The sequence below is a fragment of the Oryctolagus cuniculus genome, chromosome 6 (assembly GCF_051225735.1).
Source record: "Oryctolagus cuniculus isolate XC-2025 breed Fujian yellow rabbit chromosome 6, ASM5122573v1, whole genome shotgun sequence".
Classification (NCBI taxonomy): Eukaryota; Metazoa; Chordata; class Mammalia; order Lagomorpha; family Leporidae; genus Oryctolagus; species Oryctolagus cuniculus.
In genome coordinates this window covers 118,071,102-118,094,522 of record NC_142872.1, presented here as the reverse complement: position 1 = coordinate 118,094,522, position 23,421 = coordinate 118,071,102, and the positions used below count along the sequence as shown (strand labels likewise).

Here is a 23,421-nt window from a genome sequence, read left to right as displayed (position 1 = left end):
TCTACCCATCTTTCACAGAACAGCTTAATGACAGTCAGCACATATTTAGCCAATTGACAGATTATGTGTGAAATCTGTAATTAGGCAGCTAATCTTTTTTGAAAAATATGTTATATTTCTAAGCACTAATATGTACATTTTCAAGAGACTAAATGCTAGGTAATATCTTTGAATGTATTTTTGTCTCAACTTTTTCTTTCCCCTAGAAAGGGCACTTCAGCTAAAAGAGTAATATAGAAAAAGATGAAAATATTTGTTACTTTACGGAAAATAACATAGAGGTTGAGAAGGGTAAAAATAGAAAAACCAACTATAAAATCATACTTCAGAAAGCTGAAAAAATGGAATCAAAAGATAGGCTTATTTTGGTGCAAAAATTTTTTTGAAATCCATACATAGTTAATTCACAGTATGCATTTTCCACGAACTTTTGAAGACCCCCTTCACATCTGAAGCATATACATATGTAGGATATATAACCCCTATGTCTCCGCCTCCCACCATACTGATACCTAATTCATCCTATTAGTGGTTAGGTCATCCTCAGGGACCTGAGCTTTACATTTGTGAGCGAATAGGTCTGCCCCAGGGAATCTAATGGGATTCTGGTCTTCCGTGTCCTCCTCTTGGGGCAGTTAGGGAGAACAAAGGGAGATGATTAAGGAAGTCAGAAAGGCTTTCTTTCTCTGGAGAGGAAGTGTTTTGAAGGGAGTTTTCCTTCTACTGAAACACCTTCACCTCGGGTGAAAGTGAAATGTACTCACCATGTGTGGTGACTGCGGTAGACCCAGGCCGACAGTATTCACATTCGCACGTTCGCATTGCATACTCCTAGTTTTTCCTGAAGCCTAGAAGAAACAACTGTGCTTTTTCTTTTCTTGTTTGACCTTTCTAACTTTCTCTCTCTTCCCTTCTCCTCCTTCTCCCTCTCCCCCTCCCCCTCCTCTTCCTCCTCCTCCTACATCTTCGTCTTCTCTCTCTCTCTCACAGTATTGTGCTGTAGCAGGTTAAACTACCACCTCCGATGCTGGCATCCATATAGTTGCCAGTTCTAATCCTGGCTGCTCCACTTCTAATCCATCTCCCTGCTAATGTGTATGGCGAAACAGTGGAAAATGGACCAAGTACTCAGGTTCCTGCCTGCTTTGTAGGAGAGATGGCTGGAAATCTTAGCTCTTTGCTTTGGTCTGGCCTAGCCCTGAGTGTTATAGTCATTTAAGGAGTGAACCTGTGGATGGAAGAGCTCTCTCTTCCTCTGTGTGTGTCTCTCTCTCCATGTAACTACCTTTTAAGAAAAAAAAATAGAAAGAAAAGAAAATTGGAGCATTCTTTCAGGAACAGTTTTTTTCCCTTTTTTATACTATTTGTTGATCTCTTTACCTATATTAATGCTATAGAGTTAATCTTATGTGTATAAAGTGAATTTGAAAATAGATCTTAGTGGCCAGCGCCGCGGCTCACTAGGCTAATCCTCCTCCTTGCGGCGCCGGCACACTGGGTTCTAGTCCCGGTCAGGGCACCGGATTCTGTCCCGGTTGCCCCTCTTCCAGGCCATCCCTCTGCTGTGGCCCGGGAGTGCAGTGGAGGATGGCCCAAGTGCTTGGGCCCTGCACCCCATGGGAGACCAGGAGAGGCACCTGGCTCCTGGCTTGGGATCAGCGCGGTGCGCCGGCTGCAGCGCGCCAGCCGTGGTGACCATTGGAGGGTGAACCAACGGCAAAAGGAAGACCTTTCTCTCTGTCTCTCTCTCTCACTGTCCACTCTGCCTGTCAAAAAAAAAAAAAAAAAAAGATCTTAGTAAAAATAATAATGGGAATAGGAAAGGGAGGAAGAAGAAGGGTGGGAATGTCAGTGACAGGGTTGGGTGGGAAGAATCACTATGTTTCTAAATTTGTATACATGAAATACATGAAGTTTGTATACCTTAAATAAAAGCTTTCTAGGTTAAAAAAACAAAAAACCTTAACTCAAGGGTCCTTTTCATAAGGAAGGCCCTAAGAAAGAGGAGACAGGGGCCAATGGTGTGGTATAGTGAGGAAAGCTGCCACCTGTAGTGCGGGCATTCCCAAATAATAAGGGCCGGTTTGAGTCCCAGCTGCTCCACTTCTGATCCAGCTCTCTGCTATGGCCTGGGAAAGCAGTAGAAGATGATCCAAATCCTTGGGCTCTGCACTCACGTGGGAGACCCAGAAGAAGCTCCTGGTTCCTGGCTTCGTATCAGTGCAATTCCGTCGTTGCGGCCATTTGGGGAATGAACCAGTGGATGGAAGACCTCTCTCTCTCCCTCTCTCTCTGCCTCTCTATAACTCTGCCTTCCAAATAAGTAGATAAATCTAAAAAAAAAAAAAAAAAAAAAAAAAAGTCACGCTCTCTGCCACCAGTCAGCAGTTGTTTAACCTAGATTCTACCAACTGTTTCAAGAAGTTCAGACAATTTCTAAGGGGTAGGTGTTCAGCTTCATAACCCTACAGAGGAACTCAGAGTTCAGTGGACTGCCAAATTCCTGTGCCATTTGATTCCCAAAGGGCTTCCTGTTAGAATCAGATCTCAGTGGAACTAACTTGGAGACTATTTTTAATTTTTTTCTCCCCTTGGACTTGCCCTGAGAAGTTTAGGAAAAGCAACAAGATTTTCATCGGTGTTTACAACCCTGACTCCAGAGACTTGAATTGTGACTTCTAGAGGGGAAAGGAAAGTCCTAGCAAGACCCTTGAGATGGGCCCAGACTTTTGTTAACCTGGACCACCAGGGTTCAAATCTTGCTTCTGGTATTTACGAGCTATAAGGCCTTTGGCAAGTTACTCCAGCCCTAGGCTAAGTTTCCTGGGGACAGAATAGTACCTCTTTCTTTCACTGTTGTTTCATGAGTCAATGAGGTAATATTTGGAAACTGCTGCTTAGGACATAGCTTAGCGCACACACTATGAACTACGATGAAACAGGGCTTTTCCTGCCTTTGCAAGTACTCTCATTCGCTCAGTGAGGCTCTGGAGTTGGGTCGTGGATTTCAAGGGGCTGACATGACGTAGGAAAGAGAAACTTGGTGATAACCAATATGAATGAAAGGATGAACTGGTCTTTTCAAATAGTTGAAAGGCTCAGAGATTTCTGCAGAATCCTGTTAGTGAGGAATAAGAGTTGCTCTCAACCGGATGTCCCAGGGATGTGGTAATTTAGGGACTAGGTGTCAGACTCGATTTTGTTTAAAAAAAAAATAAAGATGTGGGGAAAAAATGTTATAATCTGTGTAAATAAAGGCATGTGCATATGGTAGATGAACTAAGTGAAATAACCTGGGTGTATCTCTGTTCTCTGCACATTAACCAAGCTTCATGCACATTATACAAAGTGCTGAAGGGGTCTCATCAACAATTTAGTGTCACTCATAGGGTCCATCTAAAGACAAATGTTCAAACTGCTTGTATGTTCACATAATTCTCTGACAAAAGTGGTTTTCAAAAAGTAAAAATTTAAAACTACATTAACATAGACAAAAAGGGCTTTAATTGGGTAACTATCAGATTCCACTATCTAAATGAATTTTCCACTCTATTAAAATAACAATGATTTAGACTTCAAAGCAAACTCAGCCTAGTTGTTTACCCTGCCACTCTAAGTATGTCTGTAAGATATCTCGATCTTTTGTTAGACAAATGTTACTGAGCTTAATTTGTCTTTGTTCTTTTTAAAAGTCTTGATTCACAAAGAACTGGGAATGCTTTGAATCTGCTCTCTAACACAATCCTATTTTATACCTGTGTGAAGAAATGTCTAATTCTGACTGTGTACAAATAGGTGGAATACACAAGTGAATGTGAAGATGTTAAGAAGAGGTTGGAGGAAATTGGAATACCAAAAAGCTCTAAGGGAATTGTGGAATATTTATGAAAATATGTGATGCATTTTGAAATGCAGATGTCTCTGGAACTGGAAATGTATTCATAGGAATGAAAACTGTCTTTAATAAATCTTCTTAATTAAAACCTATTGTTCTGAAAAAATATAAATCCTCCTTCAATATTAGAAACAGTAGCAAGAGGTGGGGGAAAGTATGGATTCAATCTGATTGCAGCAAAGAATTGTTAGTTGCTGGTTGCAACATTTTCTTTTTCTTTTTTTCTAAGCTAAAGGAGTGGCACTTTGGTAGACTGAACATAAATTATTTTCCATCACTGTATTCAATGAGGTAAAAACAATGGAGGCTTCTAGCACAAAAATATATCCAACTACTGGTAGGGAGAGAGCATTAGAATCACTGTGAAACCACATGAACATTTTTTTCCCATTGCAAGGGCTGGGAATGGGTGCTATCCTACTCTGAAGATTCCAATCCTGGGCCCAGCAAATGCCCTAGTGTGTAAGATGCCAGTGTCCCAGATTGGAGTGCCTGGGTTTAATTCCCATTTCTATATCGGACTCCAGCTTGCAGCAAGTGCAGACCCTGAAAGAAGAGGGAAGGTACGGTGAAGGCTCAAGTAGCTGGGTTTCTACCACTTACATGACAGACTCCTGGGTTCAGCCCTGCTCCAGCCCTGGGCATTGCAGGCATTTTGAGGGGATGAACCATCCAATGGGAACTCTTTCTCTCTCTCTTTCCTTATTTGTCTCTTAAATAAATAAATATTTAAGAAAAAAAAATTGGCCGGCGCCGCGGCTCTCTAGGCTAATCCTCTGCCTGCAGTACCGGTACTCCAGGTTCTAGTCCCAGTTGGAGCGCAGGTTCTGTCCCGGTTGCTCCAGCTCTCTGCTGTGGCCCGGGAGTGCAGTGGAGGATGGCCCAGGTGTTTGGGCCCTGCACCCGTGTGGGAGACCAGGAGAAAGTGCCTGGCTCTTGGCTTCGGATTGGCGCAGTGTGCCTGCCGTGGCAGCCATTTGGGAGGATGAACCAATGGAGGGAAGACCTTTCTCTCTGTCTCTCTCTCTCACTGCCTAACTCTGCTTGTCCAAAAAAAAAAAAAAAAAAAATCATTATAAGAAATAAGCCTAGCCTATCCTTCCTCAATATTCAAACCTCCATGAAACCCAAAGAGAATGCTTAGAAATAAAAATGTCTACATTATTGCATGTATGAAAAATATATAAATTTATCCTTTCTTCCTACTCTTCAACTCATTAAGCTTTAAAAACACTAAGCCTTTGAGTTAAGTCAGTGCACTACGGCATCATTGTCATAACATGTCAATAGGATGAAGTAAACTAATTTCATAAGTAGGTGAGTTGAGGTGCCCAGAGGCTGAGGCAGGCCTGCCTTGCACAGTAGGCAACATACCACTGTTAAGGAAGAACCCCGTTCACTATGGTGAGGGAAAGCAGCTTCGGAGTGGCTTGTGGCTAAGCACAGGGAGGTTGTAATAAACTGCACACCTACAATTCATTAGTATGTAGTATCTTTCCTCAGTTATACATTGCAGATGGCAGAAATTCCTAGTCAAACACTAGGCAAATAGAGTCGCAGGCAAGGGATAACTATCACTGATCCTTCCCAGGAGAGTAACAGATGACCTTACCCTGCCTGCAGTGATCACCCACTCAGGGCTCAACTTTTGAAGAACGTCTGCTCTTATTTAGATAAACAGCTTTGTGACTGCTTATTTTATTAATGCCTGATAATGGGCCTCCATTGCAGATTGCAGGTGCCACTACAGCAGCTGGGGATCTTAGCAATCTTATTCTGTGCTCACGCCTTGTGTGTGTGTGTGTGTGTGTGTGTGTGTATGAGCTTTTCTTCTGCCATGGATATAAGATCTCCCTCTTTTTTTTAAATGTGCTGGAACTCTTTCCTTTCTTCCATTTTTTATAAAGATTTATTTATTTACTGGAGATACAGAGTTACAGACAGAGAGAGGGAGAGACACAGAGAGAGAAGTTTTCCATCCACTGGTTCCCTCCCCAAATGGCCACAATGGCCAAAGCAGGGCCAATCTGAAGCCAGGAGCCAGGAGGAGCTTCTTCCAGGTCTCCCACGTGGGTGCAGGGGCCCAAGCACTAAGGCTGCAATAAGATTTTTTTGTTTCTAAAGGCTGGGATAAGTTGTGCTGATATTGTTGTTACATGAACTCAGTGCAGAGTTTCACACCCTTCTCTGCCCACCAGACTGCCTTGCTAGGTTTTTTTTTTTTTTTTTTTTTTTTTACGTTTATTTATTTATTCGAGAAGCAGAGAGAGGGACAGACAAGAGAGACTCTTCCATTAGCTGGTTCACTGTGCAAATGGCTGCAATGGCCAGAGCTGGGCCAATCTGAAGCTAGAAGTAGGAGCTCCTTCCAGGTCTCCCACGCAGGTGCAGGGGCCCAAGGACCTGGGCCATCTCCTGCTGCTTTCCCAGGCCATAGCAGAGATGCTCTACCAGAAGTGGAGCAGTCAGGACTTGAACCAGCACTCATATGTGAAGCTGGCACTGCAGGCAGATGCTTAACCTATTATGCCACAGTGCCGGGTCTTATACGGTGTTCTGTGTATTTTGTGAACACAAGAATGCTGTGGTGCAAACTGTAATAGCAGGGCTCTGTGTATGTTGGGAGTCTTCAAAAAGTTCATGCGAAATGTATACTATGAAAATAAATGTGCCTGGATTTCAAATATTTTTGCAGCAAAATAAACTTATGTTTTAAGTCTGCTCTCACTGGTTTAAGGAAGATGGTAGGGAATGATGTCCTCAATGCTTCCTGTCATCTCTGAAACCTTCCTCCTGGGAGGGTGGCCCACCACCCTGGGCATTATCTGGATGCTTGTTAGAAATGTAGAATCTCAGGCCCCAGCTCAGACCCACTGACCTGGATTATGTATTTTAACACAATCTGCAGGAGCTTAGTCCCATAAATTAAAGTTTGATTTATACTGCTTGTAAGCACTGGAAGATATTTACTCTTCTCTTCTTGGAAGAAGATGATTTAGTTTGAGCTACAACAGTGCTACAGGGCATGTATGTTTCAAACTTTAAAGTACGTACTAAGTCCCTGGGGATTGTGTTAAAAAGCAAGTAACTACGCATATACATACATATATATATATATATATAGTTGTGAAAATATTTAATAAGAAATATCTGTTGAAAAATTAAAGACTTGAAGATTCAGGGCCAACGTCAGTCTAGAAGTGATCTTTACAATCTTTTATTAAGGTATAGTATTTGTACACCTTTATTGGGACACGTGGCAATGTTTCAACATAAGCATACTGTGTAAACTGATCAGCTTAGGCAAGCAGTACCTACATCTCTGCACACCCTTTCTCCATGCTTTACCAGAAAAATAGAACAAATCAAAATTTTCCATCTTGTAGCAATTTTTTCCTATCAAAAAAAAAAAAAAAACTGGACTAAACTGTAAGCCACGTCCAGTCAACTGGGCAGGTGACATCACTGATTCTGTGGTTTTCCAGGGGCCTAACCTAAAGGGCATAGTGATCAGATGATTTCCTGAAAAGGCACAGATGCAGTCTGCCGGGAAGAGGAGAGACTTAGACCAGGGGAAAGAGCCGGGCCTGTATAACAGATCTGCCTTTTCTGACTATGTTGCCTTCCAGTAGGACAACTGGATCGCTTGGTTGGTGTCCAGCCCTATTGAGAAAAAATAAGTAAGAAAAAAGTAAGCACTGTGAAAAATAACTTCATGCTGAGCATGATTAACCATAGTCCATATTTGTTAGAGATTTGTTGGCCAAAAATTTCTTCTCTTCCCATTGCTGTGTGCGCTGTGAGCAAGTTGGCGGCTCTTTTTCTCCCCAGAGGTGGATGTACTACAGTGATGTGGTGACTCCTGTATGGAAATAGTCTTATGAAGTGATATGGGATTCATCAGACTGGAGTGCTTTATGGGGTACATTGATATTTTTAAAGGATTAGGAAAATGGGATGATTAAAACTGTAACATATGCCTCTCTTAAAGGGTGGATTTAATGCGGACAAAGATACACTGATCCTGCATAAGTAAGGCATAAATTTCCAAATAAAAATGATTCTTTACTAAGTATAAACATCATTTAAACAATCTGGATTATATAAACTATCAATGATATAATAATTAAATGGAAGAATGAGAGCATGCCCCAGACAAGTTAAACAGCTTGTGAATTTTGACTGCATATGGATGCACATGTGTACTGAAGAGTACATGTTTCAAACTACTATAGAAAACTAGAAGGAAGGAATTATTTCTCTCTCATATATGCTGGCTTGAAATTCCTTTCACATTTTGTTTAAAATTTTCCTGCTTATTGTAGAAAGCAAATTGAATCTTCAGAAAAATTTGTGGTCTACAACAGAATATAAAAAAAATGTTATGCACACTTAAAACAAGACCACGTGGAAAAACACATACCCACACACACACACACACACACCAAATTCATCAGATTTTGGGAAGAATTGAAACATAGATATGAACAACACAGAATATCTTTCTCTCCTCATTTTCTTCATTTAGAATCTTGGTGGCATTAAGATTTTTAGTTTTCTTAATACCTCAGTCAAAAAGAAATCAAATTTGTGGTGTTTTGATTCATGTAAACCAGACATCTAAATGGAAACTTTTGACCCTTTTATTCCTCCTTCAACAAATATTTATCAAGCATCTGATATGTGCCAAGCACTGCTCAGTGAACAAAATAAAGGTCCTTGTCTTTGTGTAGTTACAGCACAGTAATTAGACAGAATAATACCAATTTTTAAAACAGACAGCATAAAAGAAAAATAATTTCACTCAGTACATTTAGTAACAATGTGGAATATAGAATTTTACTGGGAGAGGTTATATGATTTTATTCTGGTTTATCACATTTTAAAAGTCAACTTCCAAAAATGGGAGTGGGAGATATTCAATTTAAAGGAGAAACACATGAATAAGATATTTTATTTGGCATCATTATTTTTCATGAATTAATTATAAAAGGTCACATGAGATAATTACTAGATTACACATACTTGTACACATAAAAACACTTGCATACATATGCCAAGTATGCGTGAGTGTGTTTCATTTTATGCAATAGATGTTATTTTGCAAAGTTTAATGTGTCAAAACCTGACAAATACAAATATTTAGATGCTTAGAGTGTAAAGTTATTTTTTTAAAGAAGACTAATATGAATTATTTTTGTAAAATTTTCCAAAACTGAATTCTTTTTTTTTTGCAAACTAAATAAGTATTTGAAATCTCACAACTTGGGCTTTTTGGATGCAAACTCATTTTAACAAAGTGTGGAAAAAGCATACATAATTATCTGAACATGCAGGCATCAACAATAACAGGCAAACTCATTGTTGGTGTGATTGCAGGTAAATCAGACTAAACTGATCAGTCTGAGGGGTGGTTAGAGTCTTTTTTTTTGTTTTTTTTTATCCATTTTTTACTTAAAATCTACTTATTACTTTCCAAATAGCTAAGGTATTTATACCATACATTGAACACGCACTAAATATATGACTATGTGGCTCAGCTGCTACAGAATAAAATACAAACATCTTGGAAATTTATTCGGGGGGTGTGTGGAATCTACATTCCAAAATGAAATATTAAACAAGTAAAGTAACAAAATTGCAAAGATTTGGAACAAAACATGTCCATGTAGTGCTCAAGGTAAATTATATGAAATTACACAGCAAAAGAGAAATTGCAAATAGTAGGTAAGTCTAAATTTATGAAAACTTAATTATGGCTTGCCATTCTTTATGTTTACTATATTTTATTTTTCACAATACAATAGTAAATAATTTTTGTTAGGAGTAAGTAATGTGGTAATTAAGGATTTTTCTCAACCTAGTCAAACAGGAGGACTTTTTCAAGGAATAGAAAATCACAGCTTGGGAGTCATTTAAACTTTAAGATGTATAAGAAGGAATTTTAAAAGTGCTAATTAAGCACTTGTTAACATTTTGTATAGGAATTCCTTTTGGTGAGACGTGAGTCACACATCTCTGAAGCAGGTAATAAGTACTCAGCTGAAGTTCCCATTGAAGCTCTGCTTTTTCATGATTGGTTTAAGAGAAAACAAAAAGCATCCTTAGGCAGCATTACTGAAAAAATAAACCTGCAAATTAAAGAACTCTGTGCTTTTACAATAATGAAAATTTAATGATGTGAGAAAAAATCTTCTGAAGTGTGAGGAAAAGAAAATTGCTAGTAAGGGCTTTTTACAGTTTAACACATTATTGTGTATTTTGTTTTTCAATTTAATGGTTTTGTTATGGTGGGTAGGTGCCTACATTTCTAAGCAATTTTTCAAAGTTTTTTTTTTTTTTAAGCAACCTACTCTTGAAGGTACAGCAACCTGATCCCTCCACCGAGGGTACAGACAGGCTTACTCTTCACCCCTCAGATTGGTTCAAAAGACTGTATCAATTAATAGTCTACTGTATTTTGAATGTTGAGTCACATATATCCCCTCCTCCGTCTGCAAGGTTAATGTAACCAAATATTTTGTGTATCTACACTATTTGCAGGTATTTCAGATCTGTGTGCTATTTGGTAGCAATGAGCTCCTATTTTTTCACTTAATATGCTTTATTTTTCTAGATTTTGTAGTTCAAGAATCATCTCATGCTTGAGTTGGTCCCTATAGTTACTATTTGCTCCAATTAAAAGAGGAGATAATACGAGGATTAACCCTACAGAAAAAAATATGAGCCACCTTTCATACAAGACTTTCAAGGGTGGTAGAGGGGACTTGGGAATACACGGAGTCATTTTTCCTTCATCGGCTCAAGAACTGTGCTTTTCAGCTGCTACTATTAGAATTTCTTTTTTAAAAAGTCTCTGATTTAGTGTCAGATTCTATCTAATATAAAGCTAAACTGCGTAGAGAACTTTTGTCTTAAAAGAATTATATTTAATAATGTCTACAGTTTCTCCAGAAGTATGACTAGCAAAAAGGAAGATCCTAGAGATCTGTACAATCTTCTAAAATATGTCAAGCGCTCATGAGGATAGCCTGAATGTATAAAACTCTGTTTTGATTTTCTGGGAGTTACTCTCTGTGAATTTAAATGTTCAGAGTTCTTCCAATAATTTCATACTTAAACAGGGACTACTTTACAGTAAGAAGAAAAACATGACATAGTGTGTGTGTTTTATTTCATCCACCACTTTGTATTTCATAAAATATTATTGATTTACTTAAACTCTATATGTACAAATAGGATTTTAAAACAACACTATTCACAATACTGTTTAAGAATAACAGCTTCACTGCTTCCTATTTCACCATTTAACTAATTTTAAATAAAGAGAAGTGTACTTGTATGGTTCCAGAATCCAAATGACTGGTTTTCAATTTGGGAGACAGAGGAGGTAACACAGAAAATAGAATAAAGTATCAATATATTTTTTATTCTTTTAAGAACATAGTAGGCTTTGGCGATTTCATACACAAAGAAGTTACACTAGTGCAGTGTGCATAAAATTTCATATTTTAAAATTGTTAATGGTATTAAGATTTGCAAGTATAGGGGAAAACTGTCTTGCAGAAATTACTATAGAATGTACACCTTGCTAAAATTGAAGATTCAAATTAAGAGCCTCATAATATCAAATACCAAGACGTAACATTACAATTCATTAATCCATTATAATTCATTAGACAAATGTCCCAAGGAGAGGGCAGAATGTACAATGAGTGTTTTCTGGCAATGAATTGCTAAAAATTAGTTGAGTCTGAAAAGACTGCAGCATTAGAAGCTCCAGCTGGGTTGAAGAGGATGGGGGAAGGGATTTTCCTCACTATTAAATATCTGAAGCACCACTTCCAAAAAGAAAACCTACCAATGTCTCCTCAGTTTTCCCAGCATCGGGCCCACTCGGACGCAGGCATTTCTTCTTTTGTAAAGAGGAGATTGAAAAGCAAGCACACAGGACTTTTCCCATCGATTTAGGCCAGTTGGGGAAAACATGGTTCAGCATAGGATTTCAAATGGTTGCACTAAATACAATAACATTTGCAGTGGTGGCACCGTTCCATAATAATTTTAAAAGATTTCATTTTACTTATCGTTGCAAGCCATTATCTGATCATATTTGACCTACATATTAATATTTTCATTATGATTCAAGCCCTTTTCTGCTCTGTACAAATCGTCAGTCCTCCTCACTGCGAGATTATTTATTTATTCTAGAAATATCTGGAATTCTTTCACCCTATCTTTTTTTCCTCCGGGGACTCCCTCCCCCCTCCAAAGTATTGATATTAACGTCTGGGGTTGGGGAGGGGGGAGGGTAGGTCCAACCAAAACGAGAGATAGAAAGAAGTCCCTCCTAATGGAATACTACGGGAGAGGCAGAAAAACAAAGCGGGGGGGGGGGGGAGGTAAGAGAAAATGATAATTGTTTTCTCTAAGGCTATTATCTAATGCGAAAGCAAATAGTCAGCCTGGAAATCAGCTAACAGAAGGGGATTAGAGAGGAGATCTGAGAGTGGCTTGATTTCTAGCAGAGCTGTCTCTCCAGCCAGTGATGAGACACAGGCAGGGCAGCCAGGAGCGCTCCAGATGGCCGGGGAAAGTGGTCGTCTTGGGTTACTGCAGGGCACTCTGGCCGCGGGAGAGCAGGCGGCCCGGGAAGGCATCATTAGGGAGCCAGCCCCATGTCCAGCCTGCCCTGGAAAGGCTGAAGCCAGGAGGGAGGCCGCCCGCCCGCGCGCCCCAGCGAGCCGGGCCTGCCCATTGTTAACATATACTTGACCTCCGTGACCCCCGCACGACACAGATGTCTCCCACCTCCACCTCCCCCGCCACCACCCCGCCGCGGGCCCTCCTCCCTGCACCTGGTAGCGGCCGCGCCGCCGCCTCCCTCCGGAGCGGCCGCGGCGCCCCTGGCGCGGGCGCGCGCCGGAGCCGGCCTGGTGCGGGCGCTGTGGGCGCACAGCGCGCGGCGCTCCTGCTCCCCGGCGGACGCCCGGCCGCCCTGCAGATAAATGCGTCGCCTTCCTCGAGAGTGAGCGAGGGCGGGCAAGGCAGACGCAGACGCCGCCTGTGACAGTGGCAATTCCCTGCGCCCCACATCACATTTGTCTGCCACAGCAGCAACAACAGAAAAGCGGAGAGAGAGAGGGAGGGAGGGAGAGAGCGAGGGAGGCGGGAGGAGGGGAGCGCAGCTCCGCAAGTCTCGGGCTCTGCGTGGAGGCTGCGTTTGGCTGGCGTCCCCGACCCCGGGCTGTTTAGCACCGCAGCTCGCTCTGCGCAGCGCCCGGCAGCCGCAGGCGCACCGCGGCGCGACTCCGCGGCCTGGTGGCGAGCGCGCGTGGGCGAGTGGCCGCGGACACTCTGGCCTCGCGAGGGACGCCGCGCCGCACCCTCGCTCCCTCGCCCCGCGGACCGGCCGAGACTACGGGAAGTTTTATTTGCAGCTCGCAGTCCGTGGCGGATGGTGGGACTCTCCGGCCCTGTGCAGTGTAAGTGCCTGAGGGAGCGCTGGGCTGGCGGGCGGGCGGGCGGAGGGGCCGGGCCCCGGGCTGTTACTGTTAATTACTGTTCCGATGGCCGTCACCTTCGCTTGGATTATTCGACCTCGAGGCTCCGGGCTGAACTTGCCGCTGAACTAGGGTAGGACTGCATGCCAGGGCAAAGAGGAACACCGCGGGTGACTCCAGCCTGCGATGACACTGAACTTCGCGGAACAGACCGGGACGCGATTTTGACTGTTAGAGTCCTCGCACTTTTAAAACAATTTTTTTTTTCCTTTCCTCTCCATGATCATGGTATGTGAGCAGGAAGATAATGAATAATACTCATCCCTCCCGACCCCCGCCCCGACGAAACAACTGGTCAAGGTGTCCACGGTGCGCTTGGCAGGTGGCCCTAAGCCTACGTCGTGGTATTTTTTTTTTTTTTAAACTGGAAGCGAAAGGCTCATTTTTGATGGTGGAAAACTTAACCCTGGGAACAAGAAGGAGGCATCTCAACTTCGGGACTTGGCTGCGACTGGGATGGGGGTTCTCTTAGCTTCACCCAGGCGCTCTGCGCCCTCCTGCGAACTTCCCCTGTTTCTCCTGGGGACCTTTGGGATGCTCCAGTGGGAAGCCCCCGGGCTGAGCCGGCGGGCCGCGGCTCCTCCACCGTCTGTCCGAGGGACCCAGGCCTTCGCAGCCAGGGGCCCGTGGGCAGTGTCGCCTCTGCAGGTCCTCGTGCGTCCCGGGCCCCACGCCCCGGCCCTCAGGGGTGTTACGGTCTTAGCCCCGACTGGGCGCCCAAGGGCGGAACCCTGTGCCCTTGCAGCGCCCTCCCGGCGGAGCCCAGGCAGCAGACGCGGCCCGAGCATTCATTTCCTTTTGGAGAAACCCCTCTGGTGAACCCCCCACCCCCACCCCGAGCCAGGGCCAGTGGAGACGCGCCCGCGCTCTGTCGCCCGCCGCTCTCTTCGTGGACCTGAAAGGACCCGGTTGGCTGACACACCCAGACCCCTCTTGCTGGGGCGGACCTTGCGCTGACCTGGATGCCTTAAGCAGATAAGGTTCTATCAGTGCAAGGTTTAGAATCGGGATTTTGAAACTTTTTATTTTAAAGGCGGGCCATCCTTGGAAAAGTTTGAGTGCTGTGATTCCGAGAAGTAGGAGGTGAACCACGACTGTTACTAAAAATAGCCGCCCGCCCTCATCCTCTGTGCCCTAAAGGCTTTCAGTTTGGAGGATTTGGCTGGACTGTCTTAGACCCCTTGTTGCGCACAAAGCCTAGCACCACAATTCCCAAAGTGCCCCGCCCTGTCCGCTGCCTCGGGGGGGGGGGGGGGGGTGTGGAGATGTGGAGAAGGTCATTTTAAGGAGCAGCGCTGTTCCCAGGGAGGAGGTTCTAGGGAGCTGGCGCTGAGGCCAGGACCCGGGAGTGAGGACCCGGAGAGCTGGAGAGGCCACTCCACGCCAACTTCACGTGCTTCATGTAACTCTGAGCCCTCTTGAATTTTTAACTTCGCCTCCTTTAATTAATCTGCTCAGGGCCTGTGTATAAATGGCTGTCCACAGCTGCTGCAAATTGATTTATCTCCTGATAAAGGTCGGATTGCTGACCAAGGCATTCTTTCTTCCTTCTGTGTGAACTGAAATGTGTTTTACAGGATTTTTCTTCCACCTCCTAGTCTCCTTTTAAACATCTGTACCATTCTTAAGTGCTCTCAGTGGCTTTTATTATCATCACCCTCCTTTGCATAGAACAGGAGTGGAACTGGGTCTGTGCCCAGGGAAGCCGCACTCCCTGGAATACAAATTGACCAGCTTCTCTGTGATAAATGGTTTGTTAGTGCTGGGGGCCTTCCTTTAGTTTATTGCAACGTTGTGTCTTGACCATGTGAGTATTCTGTTGTGTTCAGTTTCTCCTGTCACACAATTCCTTAGAAAAGGTCAACAAACACCATTGTGCCTTAAACCATCATAGCCCGTGGTTATGTCAGTTGTGATGAGTATGAACAGAAACAAATTCAGAATTCTGTCCATTTCCCTCTTGTTTATGCTTGAAGTCTAGTCTAGTTTTTACATTGCAGTGGCCAGCAGATCATGTGGATGGGCTTCTTTTTACCGATTTCCGGTATTACTTTTTTAGAGTCTGAGAATTTCACCCAATATGAATCGGAGAATCTTAGTTTGATCCAGGCTGTTTATGCAGCTGGGATGAATGTTGAGGAACTGAAGTTTATCATTTCTTAGGCTGTATTTAGCATTTGATAAATGGCTGGTTTTTTTCACATATAAATCAGATTACAAACTTCCGATAAAATAACTAAGAAATCAGGGTCATTCTGAGTGCATAAAAACTGAATTTACCTCAGGGTAAACTAACAGGAGAACTTTATGCTGAATATCTTTGTTTAAACATTAGTAGTTTTATTGTAAACCATGTAGACAGCAGTCATTTCATTTGCAAAGCTAAATATTGTGTGAGAGAATTTTAGTATGAAGTTTCTCCAGTGTTCCAGTTCAGACCTAGTAAAATCAGTGAAGAAATTGGTTTCTTTTTTTCTTTATGGTTTGTACAACTCAGAGCAGGTCACAAGTCTTTGAAATGATATTTTCCCTTATAGCCGTAGTCTTTTTCACTCAGTAATACCTGCTTATAATTTGGTGTTAAAAATGATCTTTAAAAGGTCCTTTTACAGTTCACAATGCAAACTGCAGTGTTAGAAGTTGCTGGAAATAGGGCAGCATTCTTGCAGCTACAGGACTGCAGCCTTTTAATATTTTCACAATTTTCTGTTTCCGAGAGAAGTAAAATATTACCCTGGATGTCAGTATTTGATGATGAGCTCTCCCATCGAGGTGTTAGTCTAAATATTTGCAGATAAAAGAGCACTTCATAAATTGCCAAGAACTACACAAATGTAAGGTGCCATTATAATTTATTTTATTGTAAAATAGAAGGTTAGCCAACATTGCAACCCCCCACCCCCATTTTTTAAACATTGAAAAGGGGTTCAGGAGAAAGAAATGCTTCCAATAGGAATGCTGGTCAGTGGTTGTCAGTTTAGGACATTCTTCACTGTCAAATCCTGTTTCTCACTTCTTTGATATGAACATCAGCTGACAGCCACTGAATGCAAAGCCTTCTTCATTGAGGTTTTATGCAGGCAACATGGCCCTTCATAGCAAAGCAGTCTGAAAAATTGGCACCTGCAGGATTTGCATGTGAAAAAAACCTCGAGTCACTTGCATTTTGCTGGAGTCTTACTGTAAGTTATGTAAGTTCAGTGGGAAAGGCTATTTGTTTGTTGCTGTTTGAGCATTTAAAGGTTCTTTGTTTTATGGACACCTTATTCATCATATAGTGATCCACAGACTTTATTGATAGCAGAAGCAGGGAGAAGTGAGCTCTGGTTTTATAGAAGTTATTTATTATGGAATGAAGTTGTTTGTAACCATGTGCTTGCACAGTGCAGTTTCATTCATAGCTAATTTTGATAATATGCTTTAAAGGATGGAATTCATTCGACTGAGAATAATTTGTCAGACATTAAACAGATATTCACGTTAACCTATATATCCTTTAGAAATCCATCTGGAATTTTAAGAGTTACATGTTTCAGTAACAATTTAAATCTGTAAGAATGAGATTAAACCTTTCATACTACTGAGCTCCAGGGAAAATGCTAAGGGTTCCCCAGCTTTAGTTGCCAAATGATGTTAGTCACTGCAATGCCTTTTTAAAAAAATCGTACTTGACCCTATGAATGCAAAGTAACTTACAAAACTGTTATATCAACTAAAACACCTTTGTGAACCTTAGAGTATTATCCATCACTGGGGACATTTTATCCAGAGTAAGCTATTTATTATTATCTAAAGAGACACCTTCTAACTTCACTTTTTTACAGCCATTAATATAAGAGTTCCTAAATAATGTTTAAAGAACAGTGAACATTTTATTAAAGCAAACATTAGTTCAGTTTAATGGAGGTAATTGTAAGTGATAAGACAGAGCAGGTTATCTCTGTGTTGTTTAAACAGAAGGAGCCACTTGCACCATTTCCAGTAGCCATCTGTAGAAGAGAAGGGTTTGCACCTGTCTGTCCACACTAATTATAGATTAGGGCCAAAGAAATGAAATTTGAGGAGGTTTTCAGCTAATGAAATCCATACTGATTTTATTGTAAATGTGTTTTATGTAAAGAGGGTGATGGTTGAGTTATGAGTGAATAAATCCCCATGTAGCTGATAGGTACTTGGTTTTGAAGCACAATTCTGCTGCATTAACCTTTGATATTAAGGGAAAAAAAGACAAACAGCTTAGACATGGGTGCTAGGCTTTGTTTGGCATCCATAGCTACAATTTAGTGAGCAGCAGTGAGGTTCAGTGTGCAATTTAGAAATGTGCTGTAAAGCAGCTTAAATGTGAAGAATATTTTGATATTCTGAAATGCAGATGAAGTAGAAGGTAGGTTCTGTTATAACGTATGCATAGAAAACACTAGAAAATTAGAAAGCTTTTTTCTTTTTCCCACATTTCTGCTTCATATACATGAGAAATTAAAGCAAAATGAGAGAGGAATGCATTCTGCAATAAAAGGTCACATGAATGTCTACCACATCTGTTTATAGTAATTATGAACATAATTAACATAAGAATTACAAATGAAATAATGACAAGCTGAGCAATGAGATATTATGCCATAATGGTCATATGTTGGAATTCTCACATTATAGCACACTAGAATTCACATACTCAAAGAGAGAAAGAAAATGCTAGATTTTTATCTGAATTAATGCTTCAAAACTTATCTGCCTGGGGCAGATGGACTTCTTGCTTTTATAGGAAGGTAACCTATTATTAAGAAAAGAACTGGGTGAAATTAAGATTTCTAGTTTCTAGCCTGGACTTTAAGATAGCTGTGATTATAAAAACTACTTTGTGTTGTACACTTATTCTGTGATTGTACTTCTTGATTGCTGTATTTCTTTATTTCTTTTAAAGTGAAAGCTTTGCAACAAAGTGTTTGCTTTGGAAGAGATTCGTGGATTCTTCCCATTTGAGAATTGGTTGATCTTTTCTATAACTGTGAGCCAAAAGTCAATGAACAAACAAGGTAGTAAAAGGAATACTGTGACTTTACAAAATAAGAACATTGGCAAATTAGCTTTTGCCCAGTTTTCTTCAAGCCTTTAGTGTTTGGGATGCCTTTTAAAGAAAAATATAAGCCTTTTTTTGGCTTTTTTTTTGTCTTAAAGGTAGTAGTAATGCATTTTTTTGTTTGTTTAAAAAATGGTATTTCTTAAAGTAGCATGTAATGGAAAAATCAGTGGGCATTTGTAAATTGTGTTTTTTTCTTCCTAGAGTTTCCTTGGATTTTTGGGTGTGTGTAGGTGGTCTGTGCCCAATCTGTTCTAACTAAAATGTGATAAAGGGGAGGGCGTGTGGAGTTGTTTCTGATTACTCCGAATGCAGTTTTCTGTAGCAACCAGAGAAAAGGTGAAAGGTGGCCTTTTACGAGAGCTAAAATGATACCCCGGCAGTCTGTTATTAAATTTAAAACATGTAGGAATGGCAGATTTTCACCCATTTGGAGCTCACTCGATTTTGTAAGGTAGCCTGTCAAGTGGTTTACTTCCTTCCTTCGCACCCTTCTCTGACTATTGAACCCGGTCACTTTTTGAAGATTTATGGAGAAATATTACCTTGTTCTCGGCTCAGTGATACCACGAGGTTTTCCACATTATTGGATTACTGGAGGATTGTGGCAGACCCCTTTTTATCTGACATTCATTGCATGACAAGATTTTCACACATGCCCTTCCCCCACGACGCCCAGCTTTCTTCACTTTGTGTTACCTATCAAATTTCCCTTCATTCTTTCCTGGGAGAGGGAGGCTGGAGGGAGAGGGGCCCGCAACCCATAAAGCCACTTTGGACTAAGCGATTTGGGAGCACAGTGCATGATGAAACAACGCCTTTCCTTGTTTTCTAAAAGTCCTCTAAAAAAGTGTGTCCCCTGTAAGGTGGCTACTAGCTCTCTTGCTCCTCTCTGGTCTTATCCTCTCCCTCCACCCACTTTGTCCCTTTCTCTTGCAACCCCATGCATATGCTATTTCATACCCCCCCCATTTCACTGCAGCTGGGGGGGTCACAGTGTGTGCCATGACAAGTTGTTTGGTGTCCAGGCGCCTTCATTCTGAACTCGCTCCTCTTGCTGCAGTGAGCTTCTTAACCAAGCTTCAGTGCCTCAAAACAACAACACAACCAGGCATTGGGCTCCCCCCAATGAAACAACCTTCTGTGTGCATTATCTGCACTCCATTAAGGATCTGATCAGATGCTCAGATGGCCTGATGGGTGCATTTAAAAGTGAAAAGGGGCGCCCAAGGGACTACTCAGGTGTATCTCCCTGCTGACCCCGCTGGGGAGGAGGCTGAACTCTGGTCTGACGGACCAGCATTAGCCCCTGCTTGTTCTCTGATTGATTCTCGGGCCCTGGGTGGGTGAAGGGCTGCGAGGCAGCTCAAGCTGAGATTGATTGCCTCAATTTCAAATTCCCACCTCCAAAATAGACTCTCAGATGTACACATAAGGAGCCCCCTCCCCCAACCCAATTTCTGGAGGTGGAGCAGGTGTCTAAGAGTCACCTGTAGCTACCAATCACAAGTGGTCCTTCTTAGCACAGTGATGCTGGCTGCCGTCTTCAGCTGAGGCTCATGAAAGCCCAGGGAAAGCAGACGTTTTCTTTCTGCCTGGATCCCTCTCTGTATGTGTGGGGTGGGTGTGGGGGGCTGAGATTTTAGCAGTATTGGGGTCTGAAAAAGCAAGAAGCAAGAACTGGCCACTTAAGGCTGGGCTGGGGGCGGTGTGGGGGGGTGTGTCTGTGGAAGGCGGGGGCTCTGTGCTGACTCACTAGGGTTTGTTTTGCAAATTGTGGCTATTTGGAGGGAGGTGAGACAGTGGATATCTCATTGTAACCCCCAGCCCTGAGAACTCTGTGTCCCCCTGACCTTGACAGAGGATCTGAACTGGGCAGCTCAGCCCTGGAGCAGGGAAACACGGTCTAAAATGCCCCCTTTTTCTTGACGTAGGGGCAGATTTGGGCATGCTGGCGGCCCCTGTGCAGCGGGCTCCCCCACCCTGCCTCAACCCTAGCTCTCCCCTATTTTCCAGCCCCATCCTGGGGCCTGAGCCCCCGCCCCCTTCATCCCTTTTGGTTTCTTCCCTCCTCTCTCTCTCCCCGTCTCTCCCTCTCTCTCTCTCTCTCTCCCCCCACACTTTTCCTCCCTCTCCCGCTCTGTCTCACACGCACCCTCTGTTTATTTTCCTGCCTCCATCTGGGCCCTGCTGATATTGTAATCACCCCGATGCACGTTGGCTTCTCTCCTCTGCCTCCTGCGCTCACACACTCACTCACACACAATGTGCCATCCTGACAAGCCTTTTACTTCTGATAAGCTCCGATGTGTGTTTAATGAATACAAAGCCGCGGTCTGGGTGCCGCCTCGGCCGCGGCCGCCTCTCCCGCGCTCCTTTGCCAGAAGGTAATCTCCGTGAACGGGGGGAGGCGAGCGCAGGAGGAGGGGTGGCCGGGGGAAGGGGGGCGCGGGGAGGCGGCTCTGCTCGCTCCCTCTCTCCCTTTCCCAATGATTCAGAAGTCGATAAGACCAGGAGAAGTGAAGATGTAACATGTTATCTGTCGCTCCTCTTAGCTGGCGGAGAGAATTTACATTTAAAGATTAGCAGAGGGAGAAAGAGAAATCTGCCTTTTGTTGTGTGGGGTGAGGAGGAGGCATCGGCCCTGGCCTTGACGCTATCTCCCATCACCTCTGCTATCCAGACAGGACTCACCGAGGTGAGATTACCGGAGGGCCTTATCTTTAATTGGGTTTAGTTTTGCCAGTCTGAATAGGTTTAAAGAGACTCGATAAAGGGGGAACAATAGATTATTTATTGACTGGACGCTCAAGCCTTTAGATGAAGAAGGGCGAGAAGGAGCCGTTGAACAACTTGATTAGTGCATTTTAATTTTTATTTTAAGGCGACACCGTCTCCCTCCTGGTGGAAGGAAGGGCTGGAGAACTTGGGTGCGATTTGAATGACACTTGAATGGTCTTAATTCCTCTTCCCCCTCACCCTTTGCCCTTTCCAGCCTGGAGCACCTACCTTATTCTGACAGGAGGTGTCTTCACCCTTTACCTTCAGGGTTGATAAACTGAGTGAGCCCAGAGAGGGGAGGCTTTGGGGTTGCTCTCTAACATCTGGTGTTGTGTGACTCGTTTTGAATGGGTGAGGGATTCATGCTAAGGGTGGTAGGATGAGTACAGGAAGCAAAGCAAGCTGACTTTTAGTGTGGAATTAGTGATTTTATAGTGTGGTTCAACTTGGGTTACGGGGGGGGGGCTGACATCGCTTGAAGTCTGTTAGGCAGATTTGTATTTTGGTTTTGAACCATGAAAAAAAAAATTTTTTTTGCTTCGAGTCAGTTTTTTTTTTTTTTAAGATATTTTATTGACTCATAAATGTATTTCAAAAAAATGATAGCAACTTTAGAAGGTTCTTAGAATAAAGGTAGACAAAATGAATGTGTTGCCTTCTATGTATTGTTAAGATAGGTGTTTCCATAGGTAGATAGATATGATCTGGTAACTAAAAGCCTAATTAAAATTTGTTTAAAGCCAGAGGGGCATGTTTCCTTGTTGACAGCGGCAGATCGATTGGGTAAGACAATAGAGTCCCATTATTTTACTTCCATTGACTGAGCATATTGACATTTCAGGTTTGCTGTTGCCTCAGTGAGCATGATGAAACACTGAAATTCACAGACCAACTGGTCAGAGTGGCACATATATTACTGTATGTCATTTCTGCCTTCAGGTTCCCTTATCACCCAGGCAGAATGGGAAAGGACAGCCTGGAATCCTTCAGAAGGGCTAGAGTATTTTTTGGCTAAGAAACTGACAGATAGCATGTCTTAGGAGCATCATTAATTTTAACCAGAATTGGATGTTACAGGGAACTATGTGGAGTGCCTCTATTTAAAAATCTGGAAAGCAACCTTGTTAGCAAGCTTGCATATTTTGCATATAAGAATACTCATTTTTAAGATTTACCTTTAGCTTCCCTGGAAGTCTTTACAGTGAGTAGTCAGTCACTTTGTTTAGTTGACCAGCTTGTGCTTGAATAATGTCCGTTCTTCTCCAGTCTGGAGCACTCAACCTGCAAGCACCTGCCAGATCTATTTGTGATAAAAGAATGTGTAAGTTCCCTTCAAAAATAGGGCCTGACAATGACTTTTTGGTTTCCAGTTTGCTTTTGGTGGGTAGAATATTAAATGTAAATATTTTACACTCATGTGCATACATAGACAGTAATATGTATATATAATATGTATTATACATAATATACATATATATTGTTCAAGTAGAAGTGCAGAAAATAGTAAGTATTCCGCATTCTTAGTGTGCTCTACCTTTCACATATTTTGCATAGTCTTTGCATAATAAAGCTAAGTATTAGACACTGAGTGAAAGATATTTGAACCATATAAAAAGTGGATATGGAAAAAAGCCAGAAGAGACTTAACATATTTCTTTAAAAGTTTAATGAAAATATAAAGCTATTATGAATATGACTTATACACAGCAATTGTTGCCATCAAGTAGGCAACTGATGCCCTTGGCAGTGTTTAGAACAAAACTAGTCCTTTATACCATTTTCATGAAAATGTTAGGTTTCTATTTGATCAGCAGGTGCTGTTGAGATGAAAGCCATGTGTAAATTTTCAGAAGGCCAAAAGTGTCAATTCAGAAAAGGAAAGTGATAAGAGAAAATGCAATCAGTTTTCCTGTTTTCAATTTGTGCAGGATTTGAAGAGCTGTTTTGTTAAACTGCTACATCTGCTCCAATATGAATATTGAACTACTTCCACTAAAAATAACAACCTATAATTTGGAAGCTACTGCAGTCTTTTGTTAATGTGAGTGGGTTATTTAAAAACAAAAAAACAAAAAAAATAAAAAAATAAAAAAACCAATTTTCTA

The 23,421-nt window shown here is 42.2% G+C and overlaps 1 protein-coding gene across 11 annotated transcripts in view; it reads left to right on the top strand.

Moving 5' to 3' along the window:
* Positions 1–13,244: 13,244 nt before the first annotated feature.
* The window catches only part of RUNX1T1 (RUNX1 partner transcriptional co-repressor 1), a 154,809-nt gene continuing 144,632 nt past the window's right edge, over positions 13,245–23,421 (top strand). Inside the window, exons 1-2 of one of the 11 annotated variants that reach the window (XM_089335514.1) lie at positions 19,952–20,144; positions 23,245–23,357. Coding sequence is in view for 1 of the 11 variants with exons in the window: in XM_089335516.1 (XP_089191642.1) it covers positions 20,853–20,922 (70 nt within the window). In the remaining 10 variants the exon portion in view is untranslated. Of the gene's footprint in view, positions 13,381–19,951; positions 20,156–20,300; positions 20,923–21,090; positions 21,234–23,244; positions 23,358–23,421 lie in introns of those variants that run through there. The other 10 variants (XM_070075840.2, XM_070075843.2, XM_089335513.1 and 7 more) reach the window with 10 other exon arrangements.